The sequence below is a fragment of the Mus caroli genome, unplaced genomic scaffold (genome assembly GCF_978045245.1).
Source record: "Mus caroli unplaced genomic scaffold, Mus_caroli_1 scaffold_1, whole genome shotgun sequence".
Taxonomy (NCBI): Eukaryota; Metazoa; Chordata; class Mammalia; order Rodentia; family Muridae; genus Mus; species Mus caroli.
The window spans coordinates 94,182,999-94,204,786 of record NW_028227256.1 but is presented as its reverse complement, the minus strand read 5'-3'; the positions used below and the strand labels follow the sequence as shown (position 1 = coordinate 94,204,786).

Below are 21,788 nucleotides of genomic sequence, written 5' to 3'. Positions count from 1 at the left end.
TTCTTTCTTCCTTCCTTCCTTCCTTCCTTCCTTCCTTCCTTTCTTTCTTCCTTTCTTTCTTTCTTAACTTTTTCTTAATGGAACATCCAGAAAGCTTGCAAAGTGTTTCCATCTTGCTTTCTTCTTTCATAGGCACACAGCTACCATCCTGAGCGGCCCCACATATTCTAAATATGAGAGTCTCTAGACATAACCGTCATGAACCACATATAAAGCTATGCTGGCCTAGTGAACTGGTTTAGGTATTCATTGTGACACTGGAGAACTAACCTAAGTTTTGACTGGATGAAGAGTCTCAGAGCTGGGACCCTAGAGTGGGAGACAGCTGGAGACAAGGCTAGCTTTCAGCCTAATGAACCGAGAGACTAGTCGGAACTTTATTGCTTCTGGCCAAAGAACATTGCTAAAATTTCAGAACAAAGGCCAAGTTAACAAGGTGTTCTTCTAAATAAATTATGAGTTCAGACAAAATAAAACTAAGCTTCTTGAAATAATATATAATGTTTCCGAGGTAGTTTTATAAGAATAAACATCAGAATACACTGCTGTGACAAATGTTCAAATCTGAGAATACTTGGAGCATCTTCTATTAAGGTACCCGTGGGGGTGGGGCGGGGAGGGGGCCACAAAACGACAGAACAAATAAATATAAAACAAAATCTAATCACTTGAGCATTCAATACCTGTCCAGTGTACTAGGGTCTATCTATATTTGATAAGTTACATGAATATCATGTTGGGGAAAAGTAACTGAGAACATTCATGAATCTTGGCCTCTTCCTTCCTTTTTCTGATACTTACATCAGAGCATATGAGAAGCAATTGAGTAAGTGTCCTTCAGTTGCAGAGAAACCAGAAGCCACATCTTGGACCCAGAGTGTATTTATTAACCTTGGGGACATATATAGACTCTGGAACAAGAACTATTTGCTTTACGTTTGTATTAGTCTAGATGAAATGTATGACTTTATGTTCAGATAAAGCACGTTTAAAAGGCCACACAATGCAGGAACCTAAAGTTACAATTTATAAATATACAAACAGCTCAGCTATATGAAAGGTCTGTGACTTTAAGGATGTAACTCATGTTTTCTGTCTTAAAAATGTGGATTAGCACAGTTGAGAGCTGCAAACTTGGGAATGTGCGTCAAAAGGGTTGGCACCTAGAGCTAAATAAATATCAGCAAATATTTGTAATGCTGCATTTACCACTTCGGCAGGGGAGTGGCATATGGACTGAGAAAAGAAAATCTTGTTGGGATGGCACCTCACCCCTGTAATCCCAGCTCTCTGGAGACTAAGGCAGAAAGGTTCTCCGGAGCTTAAATCTGGCCTTGGGTACAGAGTGAGACCTTGTAAAGACAGAACGGGAAGGAAGCTAGAAAGGAAAAGAGAAGAGAAACAAGTGACTCAGAATTTAGTCTTCACCCCGCCCCCATATTTAGTTGTTGACATTTAATTGTTATTATTATTATTATTATTATTATTATTATTATAGTATAATTTGTATGTAACTTATGGGCTTCTGTTCTCCTCAACTTCTGATCAGCAGAAACTCAAAAATCACAGCCATCCCCACAGAGTTTAGCACACGACTCTGTGGGAGCGGTCCGCATTGTCAGGCCTGCGAGCTGCGGCTCCCCGGAGGGTGCGGCGGACTTTGGTCCGGGAGCAGTGTGGCATCACGCCGCCGCCTCGCGTCCCCGCAACAGTCTCTGGTTCTGCGCTCTCACGCCGCCGGCCCAGTGCCTTCCCAGCCGCCCGCCCAGCCGAGCGTGCGAGCCTGGCGCAGGAGGCGGGCTCTGCGCTTCCCGGCCTCGCCTCCGCAGCCCGCGGGAGGAGGCGGGAAGGCGGGCGGAGGCGGGGGAGGAGGCGGGACTACGGCGGGCCGTAGCTGGCGCCGAACGCGGTGGGAGAGCAGCGGGTACCCGGCTGGCTCCGCTGGCGGCCTCTGCCCACACCTCGGCGCCGCAGCCCCGCGCCTCGCCCGCCCTTGGCTCCGGGGTCTGCGGCCGCCGGCCATAGAGGAACCGGCGGAACCCTGGACGACCGGTACGTTGGACGGGGAGCGCCACTCCTCCTGCAACCTTTTGTGCTGCAGAGGTGGTGGCGGGGATGGGTGGGGTACGCGCGTGAGTGTGGGTGCCCCAGTCAGCGAGCCACTGTGCCAGCCCCAGGCACGGCGCCGCCCCTTCCTCCTCGCCTCGTGTCCCGGCCGGGCGCGCGGTGTGTGCGCAGCGCCGGGAAGCCCCGGGCCGTGCCGGCCTCCGCGATGGCTGATGGCTCGGTGACACCGGGGCTGCGAGCGGCGCTGGTCCCTGAGCCTTGGTGCGAATGGCTGGCGTGGTGGTGGGGGGACTGGAGCCTGGGGTGGGGCCCGAGCGGGGTGCGAGAGCCCGCAGCTTCCTGGCACAGGGGTGGGGCCGGCGACGCGGGAGTGTGCGGCGCGGGTGAATGTGCGGGGGCGTGCGCCCCGTGCGCGCGCGGCGGGCGAGCGAGCGGACGGACCGGCTGGCGGGCGGGCGTGCGCTCGCCGCCGACATGCGGTGCGGGGACTCTACGACCCGGAGCGACGCTCCCGCGGTGCCAAGGTGCGGAAGTCTGAGTGCGTCGGCGCGCGCCAGCTAGGCGGCTCGCCCTACCCGCAGCGCCAGGCGGCAGGCCCCGCGGAGGCCCATTGAGAAGTAGCGCTCGCCCGGCTTGCCGCGCCTCTGGCCCCAACGGTGAACAACCGCGTCTGCGGGCTACAGATAGCGGCGGGAGACAGCCCCTGGCGACCTTATCTCGGCCGCCAGTGCGCGCTGCACCTCGCGGGCGAGGCCGAGGCCGGTGCGGCGGCGGGTGACGGACCGGCGGTGGCGGAGGAGCGCCTGTGGACTGGGGAATCGCGGCCCGGCGCTGGTCAGAAACTAAGGCGGCAGATGTCTCGGGCACCGCCACCCTCGCCCCACCTGTCGCGGGTGGACTTTGGGGCGGGTGGGAGGCCTAGGAAAGGGCGCCTGGCAGCGGCCGGCGCTCAGACCTTGAGAAGCGGCCCATTGTGAAGCTGCCAAAGTCGCTCTAGTGGTGGAATCTGCAAATCTCGGCCAGAAAGGAACCCAGTTCGCGAAGGGAAGGACAGCCGCGTGCTTTCCCGCTGGCAAGTGTCTGGCTCGCTAGAGACTCCCGGGCTCTCTGCCCACGCCGCTTTGCTTAGAGTGGGCTGAGGATTTTCTTCAGAACCAGGGTTTTGTTTTGTTCTCTCTCTCTCTCTCTCTCTCTCTCTCTCTCTCTCTCTCTCTCTCTCTCTCTCTCTCTCTCTCTCCCTCTCTCTCTCTCTCTCTGTGTATGTGTAAGTGGGGCTGGAAACACTGGGAGATACTGGCGCTGAACTTTTTCATCTTCCAAGAGGAGTAATTATGGACACAGCAACACTGTACCCTATTAGAGGCTCCTAGCTGAAAGTGCAGGAGCAGCACAAGATCTCCGAGGTTTCTAAACTTCACTTTATGTTGTTTTTCCTCGAAATGCCACTATATAATTTCAGGTGCCGGGGTCTTTTACTGTGGTGCAACAAGCTAGACACTAAGGATTGGAAACGACTCTTTCACAAAGTTTATTTTCCCAGTTAGTTCCATATGTGGTTATTCTCCCAGAAGCTTTGGGCTACAGTGTATGCTTGGGTTATTTTAACGATTTGGGTGTTTTTATTATGATACCTTGGATTAAAAACAAAACGGACAGGATGACATGTTAGCGTTCATGAGCACCGAGACTACTCAACTTTGGTAAGACTTGGTGCATAAAATGTGTTTTTGATATGTTTAGTTGTAAATGGAACTGTTAGCACCAAGTCTCCCAGGTGTGAGGGATCACTGACATTACTAACAGCCAATTAGCTTCCATTTATGTATTACCATAGTTTCGAAGAGTAACTTAACACTTTGTCTTAAAAAGTAATGGGTGTGATGAGGACATTAGTTTCTAAACACCGTTTAAGTTTTTGTTTCCTGATTTGAAGCCTCGGTTATCTTCCCAGTGGATACTCAGTTTTCAGCTTTCCTTTCAGAAGGTGAATCACCGCCAAAGATACCCGTGTCTTCCTGGTTAGGTTTCAGAAGAGGCAGGTTTCTTATAAAGACTGGGAGTAGACTTGTGGTTTCAGCTGTTGTCAGACATGTTTGGAGTGAAGCTGAATGTGATATAGTAACGTGGGCTTGATTTTAATTAGAGATGGAAACCAAATAAATGCTGGGCTTTTTAAGGGACCTGCTATTAAGGGAACTGATACTAGAAAGAGGAACACACACACTTGTGTCTTTCTGAACCAATTATGGGTTGCCTTACCATGCTGGGAAGGTTGGCGGTTTGTTGGTAAGGTCAAAGGAGGTTTTTTAAAAGTCACACTACACTTTATAACTGCGTTGCCAAGCCCTTAGTGATTTGTTTTTTTTTACAAGCCCCAGAAAGGTGAGAAGGTTGCCAGTGGTCACCATGGTGAGAGCACATGGGTTCAGCAAAGCGTTTCGTTTTCCATTCGGTGTTCTAATCTGTCTGGCCGCTGAACCGTTTTAGTTCTGTTCAATGTTTTTCTACTTGAGGAATGTGTTCGTCCCTTATTTATTTATTTTAGAGTAGCCTTTGAGAGCCGAAAATATTTTGATTACAAAACATTTTCACCAGTTGAAATGGAATTTCCCTTGCCTGTGGCCCCTGCCCCCTATATATGCATATAACCACTTATATAGTGATAAAATTTGGTATTTTTCTATTTTTTAATTAGTGGATCTGGGGTGATGCATGAAATACACAGATTTAGGTATTTAAGAGGAAAGAGTTTGTTTAGAACTGAAAATTTCCATGTGAGGCGTTCTTTGTTTTGTGGGAAAACAGAAAACTGGTGTCAGGTGGTGTTCCAGTTTGCTGTTGCACGTTGGAGGATTTCATCTGACATGGTGGTAGGCCTTTAAACCTGCCCCCACTGCTTTTACACAGTGAGAGAGAGTTGAATGGCTGGATACACCATGGAGCCAATGGCTCCGTGGATGTGCCTCCCGAAGTACAGAAGTAGAAAGATTTATTTTCTGTTCCAAAACTCACAGCTCTCTGCTGTTTTATACATTGGGATAAGGTAAGACTATGTTTGTCATCCAAAGATAGTTGAGGGTTCAAGAGGCTCCCCAGATAATCATGCCAGGGAATAAATGAATGAGATATTATTTTTGAAGGACTTTATTAACTGTAATAATAAGTATCACTTACCAGTTTATGCTTTAAACTTTTCTACTTGTGGAGTCTCAGTGCAATCACTGTTAGATGTCTTCCCTTCCTTACCTGTGGCTTGCCTGTCCAGACACAGTTAGCTGCCCTTGGCAGTGTTTTAAGTTTCCTGTCCACATTATTTAGAGTAATGCCATGGAGCTGTTTGTTTCAGCTCTCTGTTTTGGAAACATTGTATCTTAAAGCTTTAGTTCCATTCACCTTAGTCTGTTTTCCTATGTAATTTTTTTTTTTTCTGTCCAAAGAATTGGACATCCGTCTTTCCCATTCACTGTCTTAAGTCTTCAAATGCTAGGATAAAACAATATTGTTAGGGAGTTCCAGATTTTAAAGTTAGATAGCTTTCTTTGAAAGCTGTGTTTTGGGATGACTTTATTACAGCTTTTAATTTTTATTTTAGGAGATGGTAGGGAAAGCTTTCCTATAACTTTGCAGTAGATTGCTGTCCTGGCAGTGTTTCAGGAGGTGTACAGCTACACTGTTTCTTGGCTCTGCTGTCTCCTGTGTGCTGTCTTCCTTCTGTCTCCTTTTTCACTATGTCATCTTCCTGGGTCTTCCTGGTGCCTGTGGCTGGATGGTGCTCAGTTACACACAAGCAGCAATGTCAGCAGTGAGAAGGAGGACCAGGAGGATGCCCCTGCACTTGGCTGTGGGATCTGCTCTATTTTTGACTCCTCAGTGTAAACCAGGGATAAATAAGTCACTACACTTTTGCTCATTATGAAACCATGGAGTGTTGACTCCTTCATCAACTCGGTGCTGTGTAGTAATTGCTGTAAGGCTCCTCAGCTTTTAAATTTAGACTGAGGATTTAATCAGGTCTGTGCCTTTCTATTGATGGAAAAAATTAGTGCATCTAAAAGCATGGAAAGAAGATGCCCTGGTACAAATTATGAAAAAGAAATGAAATTTAAGACTTTCAGCGTTGTTTTTATTCAGAATTAAGGCATTCACATTTTTCTATTGTTTGTTTTTGATTTGCAGTCTAAGTTTCTAAGAGTGTGGATTAAATTTGTCTCACTTTATGACTGGTGAAAACCTGGCATCCAGTTGGAAAACAGCCAGTAGCCTGCAAATATTGTTGGAGATATTTCCTGCCATTCTGTTTGTCTTAAGGTTACTGTTGCTGTGGTGAAACACAGTGACCAAAGCAAGCTGGGGAGGAAAGGGTTTATTTGGCTTACACTTCCACATCTTAGTCAATCATTGAAAGAGGTCAGGACAGGAACTCAAGCAGGGCTGGAACCTGGAGGCAGGAAATGATGCGGAGGCCATGGAGGGATGCTGCTTATGGCCTTCCTGTTCATGGATTGTTCAGCCTGCTTTTTAAGGTAGATTTCAGAATCATCAGCCCTGGGATGGCACGATGCACAATGGGCTGGGTCCTGCCCAATCAGACAGTAAATAAGAAAATGCCCTATGGGCTTTTCTATAGCACAATAGAACTGTTAGTGTTATTTATACTTTAAAATATTTATCTGTTTGTCTGGGGTATGTGGGTGTATGTGGTGTGTTTATGCATGTGTATGAGTGTGTTATGTGGTATTCATGTGTGTGTATGTGTCTGTGGTGTGCCTGTGTATGGGGTGTGTGTGTGTGTGTGTTCTGGAGTTTGAACACAGGTCTTCTCCATACTTGTGCTTTGTTAACATTTAAAAAGTTTGCAATCACCTTGCAGCTAGTAATAAAAACTGCCCCTCCAGTCATTTCACGAACAAGGCAATAAAACCTTCTATGAAATAACCTCCTGAAACGCTAGAGTAGGATTCCACTCATAGAAATTAATGGATGTATGTTTTTGCTAGTGTTATTATCCTGCCTAAGGCTGCACTTCTATACAAATTTGAGGATAGGAAAGTGGGCCGTGGAGCCTGGCTGGCAGGTGTGCAGGTTCCTTCACTGTTCTCAAGTGGTAGTAGTTTAACTGAATACTTCAAAGTGAGGTTAATAATATTTTCTTCAAGGAGAAAAGATATCACTTAAATTATGTCTTTTGGCATGTAAAAGATGCTGAAAAATTGTCTCTTTTTCCTTCAATTCCCTACTACAAATGTGAATTTCCTAACAATGTTCTATAAAATTCTTGGGGGCGGGGGTAATTATATGAAGTGAATACTTGCATCCCTAGGGAACAGATTTTGTTTCACTGTGCTTCAGTTTCTGTTAAGACCACAAGCCTCATTGGTGAGGGAGGCCCAAGCCTTAATTATGAGGATTGCTTGTTTGCTAAATTTAAACATAGTTGGCCGTAAAAATAAATGAAATAAAACATGTCTGTTGTCAGCATTGGGAGAAGTGCCCATGGCTGATAGCACCAGGGTTCATGATGGGCCAGTGTACTGAGTGCTTCTAGTTACCAAGCAAAATAGCTTGGATTCAATCAATTATCTTTGGCTGAAACTCCTTTGTGCTGGGAGAAGAATAACCAGCCGGCAACTCTTGGCTTTTTCTTTTGCTGTTCGTCTTTATTCTTAGAACATGTTTATAGGACACTTCTATGTTTCCAGGCTCCACAGCCCTAGGTAGATAAAATGAATGCTCTCCACTCTTATGAGCACAACCCCCACCTCACCCCTTAGTTTGAGTACAACGTTGAGAACTTAGCAGCCAGTGACTTTGGGGAGAGGTTTTGTGTGTGTGTGTGTGTGTGTGTGTGTCTTAACAAATTAATCCAGTTACCTGGGGATGCAAGAGCTAAAGATAGATTCTTTAATTCCCATGGTAAGAGGGGATGACGTGGAGGGGATGCTAGAGACATGAGTAGGTTGGCTTTTCTGTAATTTTAAGTGTTTTCTGAGATGGGATGATGCTTCAGTGGATGTAACGCCTCTTCTGCAGGAATGACTATGACCGGAGTTTGTACCTAGTGTCTACCTGAAAGCTAGACAGGGCAGTACACTTTTAAAACCCCAGAGCTTCCTGACAGAGATGGGAGGATCCCAGCGACTCCTTGGCCAGTAGCTGGGCTAAATTTGACGATCAGTCAGTTTAGTTTGGGGTCCCTAAAGTTGAGAATTAAGGGTATGGCTCAGCGGCAGCGGCAGAGGTCTCACTAGGATGTTCAAGGTACTGTCTTCATTCCTTAGTACCAAAATAAAGGAAGAAGACATGGCCTGTTGTTGACCTCTGGTTTCCACATGTATGTATGCTTGAATGAACATGTATACACACACACACACACACTCTCACACTCATACTTAGGCAACACACACTCATTCTCTCAAATACACACACACACAAAACACACAAATCTTTCAAGAGCTTTACAGTCCTTTGCCACAAGCAATCTACCTAATGATTTTTATTGTTGCTATTTTGGAGTTCATACGAGTAGACACCAAAATTAATTTCATAATAATAAGATCACACATCTGTACAGGACTTGCCTGCACCATGCAAAACCCATTTATCTACCTGAGTTCCCTGGATCTGAATAACTTGTGTTAGGGAAGGAACAGTGGCGTGAATGGCCTCATTTTAGAGATTGTTGTTTATGTAAGGTTAGGATGGAAAGTTCTTAGCATGGCCACAGCCAAGGCCAGTTCTTTTTGTGCTTGTCTCAGCACCACCCCCATACAATCTTCTAAACACATCCATAAGAGTACAATGATAAAAGCATCTGTTAAGCCTTCACTATTTCATGTGTTTTTATTTAGACTAGTTAAATAGTCTCAGTTTCTAGGTAGTGTCTACACAGCATGGGAACAAGCGCAGTAAGATGTTTTGAAGACTCATTTAGCCAGACTAACTCAAAGCCACCTTTTTAATTGAATTAATTAGTTACTGTGTCCCATATAACCTGTGCCCGGCATTAGTACCTCCTGCGGCTTTCATTCTGTTTTGCAGTTAGAATTGTTATAATTGCTTTATAAACTGCTACTCGTTAAATTACAGGCTTATTTTTGTGTTTCATGTTTAGTATCTGGAGTAGAACAGAAAACTTATTATGCCTGTGCTCCCTTGGGACACTTTGGAACTTGCACAGTGACATCATCTGGGATTTAGTCTGGTAAGTTGTATTTTGTTGTTTCTTTTAGTTAATCATTGTATGGACATAACATCATAGTGCGTGTTAAAGACTCATACATGAACAGGCAAAAAATGATGTATTATTACAGTTGTGTGCACCACAATCATGAGATTCTAATGACTGCAATTGAGATTTGATAGCAGCATTTTAAATTTATTTGAAATGTTTGATCCTTTGTGTGTTTTTCTTTTTCCGAAGTTCCTGTAAGACATGGGACTTCTCAGCGAATAGCGTTTCAGAATCTATGATAGAAGTAGTTGATCAAATTTGAGGGATAGTATAATAAAAATATTATTTCCAAAGCTGCTGAAGTAATTCACAAAACAACTGGTTTGTTTTACATATGGTTTACATATGTAAATATGGTGACGTATGTCTATAAATACAGAGGCTGAAGTTCATGTAGTTGTCATTTGCTGCCTATGTGGCCTTCCTTTATTTTCTCATACTATGAATTGATACTTACAAGTATGCAGTACTTTGCCATCTTTTAGTTGTCCCCTCCCTCCCCCATGCCTTTGTGTATACTCACATAGTTGTTTGTGTGGCTTCATGTCTTTGATGGGGTGAATAATTTAAAATAGCTTTATAGCTCTTTAGCATTTTCAGGGCTATATTAATGCGAGTGGCTGCTCTTTAAATCCTTAGGCTCTTGCTTTGACTAACTTAGAAGTCCTTGTCTTTGGGGAAAGCTATTTTTGTAATCAACCATCTCTGAATGGTCAGTGAACTGGAGAATGTGTTAAAAGGATAATGGGGGTGCATGCTAATTGTAAGTAGGTGTAGCATATCTAATTTATTTAGCATACAATAAAGATTATGTTTTCCATTTTGTGTGTCTGTTTGTGTGAGGGCATGGGTTTGTTTGTGTGTGTGAGAACTTCCAGAGGCCAAAAGAGTGTACTGAATCTCTTGGAGCTGTTAGAGGTGGTTGTGAGCCTGCATGGATGCTGGGCGCAAACTTGAGTCCTCTGCTACTGCGGTACATGCTTTTAACTGCTGAGATATCTCTCCAGCTGATGCACTCTTAAAAACCTGAAAATACCACTAAAATTTTTACCCTAGATTTTAGGAAGAGAAGTAGTTCAGAAACTTACAGCACACTTGGAAAGAATACATCTGGGACACTAACCCACCCAACTAAAGTTAACTAGAAGAGATGAACGGGAGGCCACAGGGATATATGCATATTTGCATAGCTCTCTGTATCTGTCGGGTTGTGTATAAGCATACATTCATGTTTGTGTGCATGTTATATTTCCTAATAAAGTAGGATTCTGGAAGAGCTCCGAAAGACGAAGTGATTCAGCTTGAGAGGTGTGTGATCACTGAAGGCGATCCTGCACCTACAGGATAACCATTGACTTTCCTTTGGACTCTGAGACTCTGTACCAATACATTATGTTTTGGAGAATGTTTTAAAACTTGGCAGTACATCAACAAACCCTCTTACTTTTAATGTAAGGTTTATGGCAGGATAGCTTGTACATGATAACGTTTGAGTGTAGTTTGAAGAGTTTCCTCGTGTTCCTTTGTAGCGCATTCCCTCTCCCCTCCTAACTTTTACCAGTCATGGGCTAGTTTCTGCCCTCACTATTTTGCATTTTCTGGAAGGCCATACAAATGAAATCATTGTATATAGCTTTTTGGTCAAATTCCTTCACTTCTTGCCTTCCAACTTGATGCTGTTTCTTGCTGAATGGTATTACTTTGTATGTACGCGTCCTGTGATATTTGAACTCTTGCCAGGCTTTGATGATTATGAATGATACTGTTATGAATATTTATGTTCAAGTCTTGGTGTGAATAGTACTTCTTGCATTGTTTTGATTCATGCCTGAGAGCCAGGTAGTTGGTTTATGTAGTAAACATTTATTCATCTTTATAAGCAATGTTGAACTGTTGCTCAACTTCCCCCTAAGTATCTCACACACCAGAGTCATTCACGGGAACTCAGGTCTCATGCGGCATATATTTGTTTCATTTTGTATCCAATTTTAGCAAGTTTTGTTGGCAGATGTTTTCAACCTTAAGTGAACTGGAGTGAGTAAATTTGAGGGCCTTCAGGACAGTGACTGTAAGAGACAAATTTCGTCTACCTGAGTGACTTAAAAGAGGCAGGCGTTAGAAGAAAGCAGTTCTAACAGACACAGTCTAGCAAGCTTTGAAACATTTATGCAGAGTAAAATTGCCAGGCAGTTTTGTTGTTGTTCATTTGTTTTAAAGTATTTTTTAAAAGGATTGGTTTATTTCTGTTTTATGTGTTGGAGTGTTTTGTGAGTGTCCGTAGGTGTCCTTTCCACATGCTTGGCTAGAGTGCTGAGGAAGGCATCTGACCTCCTAGAAGCAGCGTTGACGATGCTTGTGAACCGCCATGTGGGTGCTGAGACGAGCTTCAAGGTGCTTGGTTCTGTCCTTCCTACAGTACACATCAGGCAGGCGAACTTCATGTCAGGCTCCTCTTGAAAAGGATGTTGCTAACCTGTTAACAATTGTTTTGTGTATTTAAGATGGCTACATCTACTTTCATTTATATACTGCTACACATGTTGCTAAAAAGGGGCATATGAAGCAGTGTTTTGATTACTCAGGTGACTTATTTCTATTTTTTTTTATTTTTTCAGTTAGTTCCAAATTAGAAAAAAACTTTCAGGAAAAAAAACTTTTTTAATAAAAATAATTATGAGGTGTGGGAAATGGTGTCAGTGAAGTGCTTGTTGCACACACACGTGAACCTGAGTCCAATCCCACATTTGTGATCTTGCTTTGGGAGGACAGAGGCACGTTAGAGCTAGGGCTCCTTATCTGTTCATCCTAGCCAACCTTGGGTATACCGGGGATATGGGAGTCTGGGAGTTTGTAAAAACCAACCAACCAATAAAACAAAACAAAACAAACCCATGAGGAAGATGGCTCTTAGAAGCAACACCATAGATTTGTCCTCCTAGTTTTTACATGCATGAGTATACATTTATATGTATATCCCACATGTGAATAAAGCTTTCTACTCCCCCTCCCTCTCTTACACACACACACACACACACACACACATTTATAACTTTGTATAGCATTTGTGAAAAACAGCTATTTTCTGAGCTGTGTAAGAAGCTAGGGCATTTGTGCTATATCTTCAAAGTGTTGCTCTTTTTGCCAAATGTATAGGAAACAAGGCTTCCTGGAGAGTGTTAGAACTGTATACTTTGTATACAGACTGTGGTCTTCTGACTGCTAGTGCTGGTGCACGAAGAATCTCCTGTGCATCTGTTGTAGTTGTACAATGGTTTAGTCTCAGCCAGGACTCATGCTAGGGTAAGCCAGATTGTACCCACTACCTTAAAAATGTACACTCTTCATATTTCTCTAGAATACATAATATTTTTACCATTTGTCAAAGGAAATTGGATCCTTTGTGTATAACCTGTGCATGATACATCTGTTAGACATGAAAATCTCAGGGTTAAGGGCAAGAATGGAAGCCTTGTCTGCCCTATCTTTTCCCTTTGGAAAAGGCAAACACATGACCCTTTGGGCTCACATTCTTCCTTTTTCAGCAATACCTCTTTCTGTGCCATGAGAGTCGAAACAGGACACTCTCCTGGTGAATGTCTAGATTGCATTTTGTAGAAGTATTTACTTTAGCGTTGGGTTATATAAAACAGTGCATTCTCTTTGTAGAGAAAATGGGAACATTTTATATAAAACTTCGTGGCTGTTGCTAAAAAAATTTACAAAGCATATGTTCTTTGACTCAGCATTTTAGTTTTGGAACTTCTTGCAAAACTAGTTTTTATCTTTCTCTCTCTCTCTCTCTGCACCTCTCTCTCTCTCTCTCTCTCTCTCTCTCTCTCTCTCTCTCTCTCTCTCTCTGTGTGTGTGTGTGTGTGTGTACAGAAGACGTCTTCAGGTACTGTCCCTCAGGTACTGTCCCTCAGGTACTGTCCCTCAGGCACTGTCCACCTTCCTGCTTTTGGTTCAGAGTGGGTGTTGTGGATCTGAAGTCAGGTCTTGGCTCTTGCCAAGACTGTGCTGTCTCCCTACCCTTGGGGCTGATATCTTGATTTACTGTTTATTATGTCTGTAGAAGTGGTGTTCTTTGCATATACGTGCTATGATGCTCATGAAAATAATTGTGATCCTGTCTCAACTTTAAGCTGTTTGAAAGTGAGGCTGTTTAGAATATGAGGCTAAATGCTGAGTCATGAATAGGCGTCTGTGCTCACAGTGTGCCCATAGGAGAGCGTTTATGGAACAGCTTGAAGACTGTGCTGTGACACGTCAGCCATCTCCAGTTACAGTCACAGCACTGACTTTTCTGTTAGAGGCTTTTTTTGAAGGCTGAAGTGTAGGTCAGTGTCTTTAGTATTCATGAGGCCCTGAGTTCAGTCAACATCCACAAACCACATGAAAAATACTTCCCGTGGAAGGATCTGTGTCTAAGATGTGCCTTCAGGTGTGCTGGTGTACACCCAGTGTCTTCAGCTTACACCGTGTGTGTGTGTGTGTGTGTGTGTGTGTGTGTGTGTGTGTGTTATGTAGGTGTCTGGTCAGTTTTTTCAAAGTGGAATTGTGGACCTAGAAAAGCACCTAGGGCTTTCCTTCAGCTGGGACAGTCATCTTTAGCAGAGGCTCTGAGAAAATTGACTCTTATTATTTCTGTAGAGTTTGCCTAGCATTTAAACTCATTCAGGAAATTCTCAGGAACTCAGCAATGCAGAATGTTTCCCTTCTAACCACACTGCAGAATGGGAGCTGCAAGGAGCTACTTAGTTTGTCCTGTGTGAGAGAAACAAAATGCTTACCCTTTGGAGTTTTCTCCCTGAAGTGTGGCTATAGGCTGCTTGTGTAGAGCTGCACAGTAGGCATTCATTCGAAGAGTGGTGTACCAGAAAAGGCTCTAGCAGAGGGACCCCAATGGAGGAGCTAGAGAAAGGACTGAAGGAGCTGAGGGGTTTGCAACCCTATAGGAAGAACAACAATATCAACCTACCAGCCCCCCCCCCCCCCCAGAGCTCCCAGGGATTAAACCACCAACCAAAGAGTACACATGGACAGACCCAAGGCTCCAGCTGTATATGTAGCAGAGAGGATGGCCTTGTAGCAGAGAGGATGGCCTTGTTTGGCATCAGTGGGAGGAGAGGCCCTTGGTCCTGTGGAGACTCCATGCCCCAGTGTAGGGCAGTGAGGAAAGAGTGGGTGGGGGAACACCTCAAAGAAGCAGGGGGAATGGGAATAGGGAACTTGTGGTGGGGAATAACATTTGAAATGTAAACAAATAAAATAACCAATAAAAGAAGAAGGAAAAAGGCTCTAGAAGTCTCCATGTTAAGGAGCACAAGTTAGCTAATTGTCACCCTGAGTCTCTTATTTGCAGAGGGACGAGGAAGGAGAAGGGGGCCTGGGAAGCAGAGGTATGTGCAGACAGTCAGGTGGGGTATAGGGTAAAGAACCTTCCATGCACATGTGAGAGTGTCAGTGATGCCATTAGTACTGATAGGAACTGTAAGCTGTTTGTGAGAGCCTGGCTTATGCCAGTCAGTATCCCACAGAGGTGGAGGAAGCCAGACAATGAGCTGCTCAGAGTGTACACTCACTGTTGTTGCTTGGGATAAAAGTACAGATGCTAACAAGTGCAGACTTTATGTTCAAGCGTACACAAAGAGAGTGTGCTTTATGACTGCACCTGCTTAGTGGTTTTCCCCACTCAAAGCAAAAAGGTGAGCTTCAGCACAGTGGATGTATGATTGTCACCCAGGTCACAATGCATAGGATCAGAATCGTGGACGTTCACAATGCATAGGATCAGAGCCGTGGACGTTCACAATGTGTAGGATCAGAACCGTGGATGTTATGTAACAAGTGAAAAACAAACAAACAAAAAAACCAGGTTGGTGGAAACCCATAGTTGTCACAGAGTGGCAGACTGGAAAGAAATAGAAGTCAGTACTCACTCAGTGAGGGCCGATGTCTGCAGTGTTATTGTCTGGGTGGCTGTTCCAGGCCTGTGTGTGTGTGTTTCTGGGTTTTTTTCTTTTCTTTTCTTTTTTTTTTTTTTCTGTTTTTTCCTCCTTGGCCCTGGTTGCTTGGACCTCACCAGGTCTTTTGTTCCTGGCCTTGCAGGATGAAGTATCAGGTGGAATTGCTACCTGCAGAGCCACGAAGGTTGAAAGCCTTAGATTTGTCCTTTCCAAGGTTACATAGTTAGTAATCAAGGGCAGGTTACTTTGTTGCTTGGTTTAGGACCAAAGTTCCTTTAGCATAAGATTAGGTGTAACTGGGTATGGTTCTGTGAGGTTCCTGAACTGAGGTATCCAACAGGTCTAGACATACTGGCAGTTACTATTTAGATCCTGCAGCAGACAAGTGAGTTTTGTCCTAGGATAGTAACAAAATATAACAGAACCAGTTAATTTAAATCCAGAAAGCCAGGAGAGTAGTCTAAAGCTTGCAGTGAGCTGGGACCCCTGTACACAGCTGACCCTGACTCTGCTGCTGCACTGTGGTAAGGACAGGTACGTCTTGTGTTTCTTCATCTCCTAATGAAGGAACGTAGGAAAAAGCTTCACACACTCCCGTTTCGTTTGGTTTTCGTTTTCTGGTTGCCTGAAATTGAAGTGACTACTGAAACCTTAGGAAAGTAGCTCCTTGTTTTATAAAAGCTCTTTTGAGAATTGTGTGACATAATACATTTCCTCAAGAAATCCCTCATATTAAACTCAGTCACTTGACATTTTGATTAATATTCTTGGAGACTTCCTTAAAAAAAAAGCCAATAGAAACTCAACTAAAATTAAACTTTCTCAGAAGACATTATCTCTGTTTTCTCTATTATTTTGTTTCCCAAAATTTGTATTATCTGCTGTTTTCTAGGAACCTAGCCATTTTTCATGACACTAGGTGTCATTAGGTTTTCAAAACTACATAAAGTGATAATTGCAGCGAACAATCCTATTATTCATTGTGAATCATTCTTTTTAGGAAGCTGTTCAAGACTGTCTCAGGCATTGTAAAATAAAATAACTGTGTGCTTCTGATGTTTTATGATTAAAGAGTCATATAAAATGGCATTCTGTAGTCTCCATGTATTTTGAAAAATTTATCTATTTTTATGTTATGCGCATGGGTGGTTTAGTCTACATGTGTGCCTGTGCAGCATGTATGTGCAGTACCTTCACAGGCCAGTAGAGGACAGTGGGTCATCTGGAGGACTTCAGTTGGTGGTTAGCTGCTGTGTGGGTCTGCTGCAAGAGCAACAAGTGCCTTTCCCATCTGAGCTATCTCTCCAGGTCCGTTTACATATGCTTAGTATTAGGTTTAGGGTTAGCTTTAACTACAGAACGATTTTCTTTAACTCATTGGAGATTTCAGAGGATGAGTTTTTTGCAGGGTTTCCTTCCCACCTCTAAATGCTCAGCTATATTGTTAGGATAGCTACCAGGTGAACCGATCAGTCAGGAGATTGTATAGGAGTCCTCACGCACAGTTGCAAAGCCTCACAGGTGTGAAGGGTGGCGTAGTTATACATCTAAGTTAAAGGAGAGGAAATTTAGCTTACATATCAAATCATTTTGAAACCATTTTGTGAAACCCGAGTATTTACCTGTGTTTGCCTACTGTCGGGATTTGTACTGAGTTTCTAAGCATAACAAGAAGTAAACTGGCGCTTGAACTGAGTGCCGACTTGGAGACGTACCCTGTTCTCATTTCTTCCCTGTCTCATCATCTCCATAAAGCTTCTAATGGTCATTGAGCTGCCTGTGCGTTCCTGAGCACAGGATGGCAGCGCTCATTTCTTGCCCGCTCTGATGTTTCTCATAGACAGAGGCGGGGATCTGTGTGCGGTACAGTGTCTGTCTTCAAGACAGTGTTGTTCATGCTCTGTGTGTTCTGACAGACTCGGGCTCTGCCCAGAGCTGCGTGTTACCAACTTCTAATCTGAGTCTATTTCCTTTCAGGCGTGTGCAGCCTGGTGCCTAAGATGGAAGTAGATATAAATGGGGATTCCAGAAGTACCCTGACCACCCTGCCCTTGCCTGTGGCTGAGGGAAGCTCTCCAGGAAAAGCAGAGGCAGAGAAACCCCGCTGCTCTAGCACACCCTGCTCGCCTATGCGCCGGACTGTGTCTGGTTATCAGATCCTCCACATGGACTCTAACTACTTAGTTGGCTTCACCACTGGTGAGGAACTCCTGAAGTTAGCCCAGAAGTGCACAGGAGGGGAAGACAGCAAGGGAGAAGCCATGCCTCCCTTGCGCGCTAAACAGCTGGACACGGGACTTGCGCGTTCCTCTCGTCTGTATAAAACTAGAAGTAGGTACTATCAGCCATATGAGATCCCAGCGGTTAATGGCAGGAGGCGAAGGCGGATGCCCAGCTCAGGAGACAAGTGCACCAAATCCTTACCTTATGAACCTTATAAGGCCCTCCATGGGCCCTTGCCTCTGTGTCTTCTTAAAGGTAAGAGGGCTCACTCCAAATCCCTGGACTACCTCAATCTAGATAAAATGAACATCAAGGAGCCAGCTGACACAGAAGTGCTCCAGTACCAGCTTCAGCACCTGACCCTCCGAGGGGACCGAGTGTTTGCTAGAAACAACACATGAGTGACATGGGCAGAGTTTAAACCACTTTAGGTCAGCCTATGCTCGGCTAGAGAAAAATCTACTGTCGTACTCTGTACATGACCCTTCACGTTAGAGATGGTTATATCAGCTAAGTGTTCCTGGAACATAAATATTGTTTGGATCAAGTTTGGATACAGGAATGAAATCACAGGTACTTGGGGCGGGGCGGGGGGATATCATTCTAGAGCACGCAACTGCAAAGAAAACCGAATGTTGACCGTTAGTTTGCATAGCTTTTTAGCTAGGAAAAGGCTTTGGTGCAGTAATTTCACCTTTATGATTCTGACACCCAAATTGGGAATGTTACCTGCTTGGTTGTTGCTAACTTGGTATGATTCATTAGAAATTTATACCGAAGTACCCAGTGCTTCTTGGATCTCTGTATTTTACTATAAAATGTATGTCATGATTTGTCTTAGGAAATTTAAAGCTTGAACACGGCTGAACTGGACCACTTTTTATTTTTAAATATTGAGTTTAAATATTTTATAACTGGTTTTGCACTGAAAACAATTAACATTTCAGATAATTAAGAGATAATCTTTCTTCACTTGCCTCAATAATGATATTGAGCAATGGATTTTTTTTTATTTCCGCATGGAAAGTTACTGATCTTTATGGCTGTAAAATATTCCTTTCTAGCATTATTAAAGTGTGTCTTAATAAAATTAAATTTGGGATACAAAGTATTTATTTTACGATGGATAGCGGGTGGGGCGCTTTTCAGAATGTTTCCAATATGAAGTTTTCATCAGTTGGAAACATTTCCTTAGTGCTTATTATCTATTTAAATTCCACATGGAACTTGAAGACAGGAAGGATTCTCAGCACTGGGTTGTCAGCATAGTGCTGCTTGCATCTTTACTTCTTGTAAGTGGCTATAGCTCTAGCAGAGGAGCTCCTGATTTTGACTATCAAATGCTTAAACTAAGTATGAAGTGATACCGCTCAGCCCAGGGTTGAGTCTTTCCAGGCTCAGTTCTCTGCAGCAAGGCACTCATCAAAATTTTAGTTCGGGATTAGCGTAGGAGCCCAACATACTCCTATAGTTTTAATGGGCTAATCCTGGATTACCTAAGAGTTTACGTCCATCACACTGGTTTGATTTGTTGCTAAAGAAATAATTCCTTGCCTTTAGTAACAGAAGCAGCTCAACTATTCTTGACCATAAATGTATGTAACTTTCCTTTTGTAAACATTTCTATTTCTTTTACTCAGTCTTAAAGGTGCAATTTATTACACCTTTGTAATAAATTTGGCATTTCTGGCTATATAGAACTACATATTTCATGTTTTCTTTGGGGGCACTGTGAGTTTCTAAGGGGTTAGCAGTCTTGCTTTTAAAAATAAGAACACTTTTTAATTGACAAATGGGCCGTTCCTGGAACAATTGTGATTTTTTCCCTCTGTCCAGAATGAATGGCAAGCTTTCTTAGAGCAGAATAACTCCTAGAAACCCCAGGAACTCTTAATAGAGAGACAACCGTGTTGGCAACATGTAGGAGAGAGCTTTGGAGATGCTGGCTTCCATCTTACTGAATCGATGAGAGTTTTCAGTGGCTGGAAAGTTTCTGCTGTTGTCTATTTTAAAGTAAACTGCACCTTTGTAACATATTGTATTGATGAATGATCACTAAGATTAACTCTATCTATACAGTCATTAGTTTGACAAGTAATAGAATCCTGTCAGATGCCAAAGAGTTGGGGGTTTTACATTTAATGATTAAACACCGTTATTTATTGATGATTTTCCCTCTGGAACTGTATTATTTCTAACTGAAATAAAAGGGTGATGTCAACATCCATTGTTTTGTGGTGTTTTAAATCAAACAGAGCATCACAAGGCTAGCTAAGGACTCCATTCAAGGGGCTGGAGAGATGGCTGGTAAAGGCAGTTGCCTGACCATCCGAGTTTGCTTCCCAGGACTCCCATGGTAGAAGCGGAGAACCAACTGCTATAAGTTTTCCCCCAACATCCACATCTGTGCCATGGCACATCAGTGCACATGTACACATGTTAACACACACAAGTGAGTAAGTACATGTATGAATGGATTCTACACAAGCATTTATCTTAAGGCCTAGTTTTAGCAAACAGTCATTGTGTCTTCCAGATGAAGGATGTATCCCCTGCCATGGTGTGGGTCCAGCCTCCTCACTGATAAAGTATGTGCCTGGGAGATTGTCCTCTATGCCTACATTTCTTAAGCCAAATAAAAATACATCACTTTTAAAATTTTTCATTTGTCTTTGGCAAAAAAATGAATGGTGTAAAATGTTTGATCTGACATAGTTGCTGTGATTTGTTACATAGCCTTAGATAACCTAAGAACCGGTTTCTTAGATACAAAACATAGGCGTTCTAGGCCAGCCGTTTTCACAGAATAGCGATCCTATGGTAGGAGTGTGTTACCAGAGGAGGCAAGAAAGTCAGAGGGAGAAGATATTTTGTTAAAATAAGTGGCTCAGTTTACAGATGTGGATGCCTACAGGGCTGCTCATTTCAGCAGCCAGGGAGACAAGGATCAAGAATGTGGAAACCTCATGGTCTGAGAGCCCTAGATCCTTTGGACTGCTATGTAGTGGAGAGTCTGTTCCAGGTACATCCAAGAGAGGCCCTTCTTTGCCCGCTTGCCCTCCCTCCATCCCTCCCTTCCTCTTTTTTAAAAAAGATTCATTTATATGAGTACACTGTAGCTGTCTTTAGACACACCAGAAAAGGGCATCGGATCCCATTACAGATAGTTGTGAGCCACCATGTGGTTGCTGGGAATTGAACTCAGGACCTCTGGAAGAGCAGTCAGTGCTCTTAAATGCTGAGCCATCTCTCCAGCCCCAAGAGAGTCCTTCTCTCCCTGTGTTTAAATGCTTGTCCGTGGGCTGCAATGTCTTTTTCTTACCTCAGATTTACTTAATGGATTCAGCATTTTTATTTTGGGAAACTTCTAGAAGTGTCTTGAGTTAACTTTTCAGGCAGACTGAGTTCTCACCAAGGAAGGAGAACATCTTAAATCCTGAGAAAAGCAGCCTAGTTTTACTTATTTTTGTTCCGTCCTAATGTACTTTTGTCTTGGAAAGGCTTTTATTCCATTACAGTGGTTGAGCTTTCTGTAATGATGCTTTTAAATGGTTCTGGCCTAAGTGGTTTGTTCTCAATCAGAGCAAGGAGGAGAGGCTGTCACAGTTCATAAATGGTATCCATGCTCCCAAGGAGACAGGTGGGGATGGGAGGAAGGTTGTATGTTTCCACAGTGCAGAGTACAGCAAGGGTTAAGTCAGTCACATGGCCTTTTTAAACAGTGCTATTTGATTAGGCAGACAGCAATTGATGAGGAAGATCGTTTTGGAAAGATAATAAAATGTGATCACAAAGGCTGGACATGGGGACTGTCAATACTGAATGGTGATAATGTCTTGGCAATATCATTCTCTGGGTAAGAATTCCGAAATGGACTTCTAATGTGTTTTATCAGAAAAAAAGAAAGCTTTTCTTTTTTCTTTTTGTCTAGATGAGGACACTAAAAAAATTAAAAGAATGGGTTTGAATTTGTTTCTTCTTTCACATGCTAAGTTCACAGCTCTGTTCTGGTTCTGTGTGTGTGTGTGTGTGTGTGTGTGCGCGCGCGCGCGCGTGCATGCACATGTGTTTGGGTCCACAGTGAGTTTGTATCTTGCCATTGTAAAGTTACTTTGTATAAGGTTTTCTTTAAAGGTTAGATGTCCAAAGGCAGATTGGAATGTTGCTACCTTCTATGTGGCTGCTGTGTTTGATGTATGGGTCTATAGGCGAGTGCAGGTGAAGAAGGAAACACAATAGCTGGGATGGAAGAGGGTACCTACGCAGTCAGTGAACTCCTTTAGTGCTCATGGCTGGCCCAC

At 43.5% G+C, this 21,788-nt stretch overlaps 1 protein-coding gene across 4 annotated transcripts; it reads left to right on the top strand.

The window, feature by feature from the left end:
- Window positions 1–1,841: 1,841 nt before the first annotated feature.
- Window positions 1,842–19,710, top strand: Macir (macrophage immunometabolism regulator). 4 transcript variants are annotated; one of them, XM_021163411.2, is made up of 3 exons: window positions 1,842–2,052; window positions 9,179–9,268; window positions 17,242–19,710. In XM_021163411.2, the coding sequence occupies exon 3, from the start codon at window positions 17,265–17,267 to the stop codon at window positions 17,886–17,888; it is 624 nt and encodes a 207-aa protein (XP_021019070.1). In that variant the 5' UTR covers window positions 1,842–2,052; window positions 9,179–9,268; window positions 17,242–17,264; the 3' UTR covers window positions 17,889–19,710. The 4 variants fall into 4 exon arrangements, with proteins under 4 accessions (XP_021019070.1, XP_029338149.1, XP_085695890.1 ...); XM_029482289.2 differs by lacking the exon at window positions 1,842–2,052 and adding an exon at window positions 2,189–2,328; XM_085839764.1 differs by lacking the exon at window positions 1,842–2,052 and adding an exon at window positions 2,452–2,591.
- Window positions 19,711–21,788: the final 2,078 nt, after the last annotated feature.

Coding starts and splice junctions, on each gene's coding strand:
- Macir (XM_021163411.2), top strand. CDS start 17,265: ATGGAAGTAGATATAAATGGGGATTCCAGAAGTACCCTGACCACCCTG.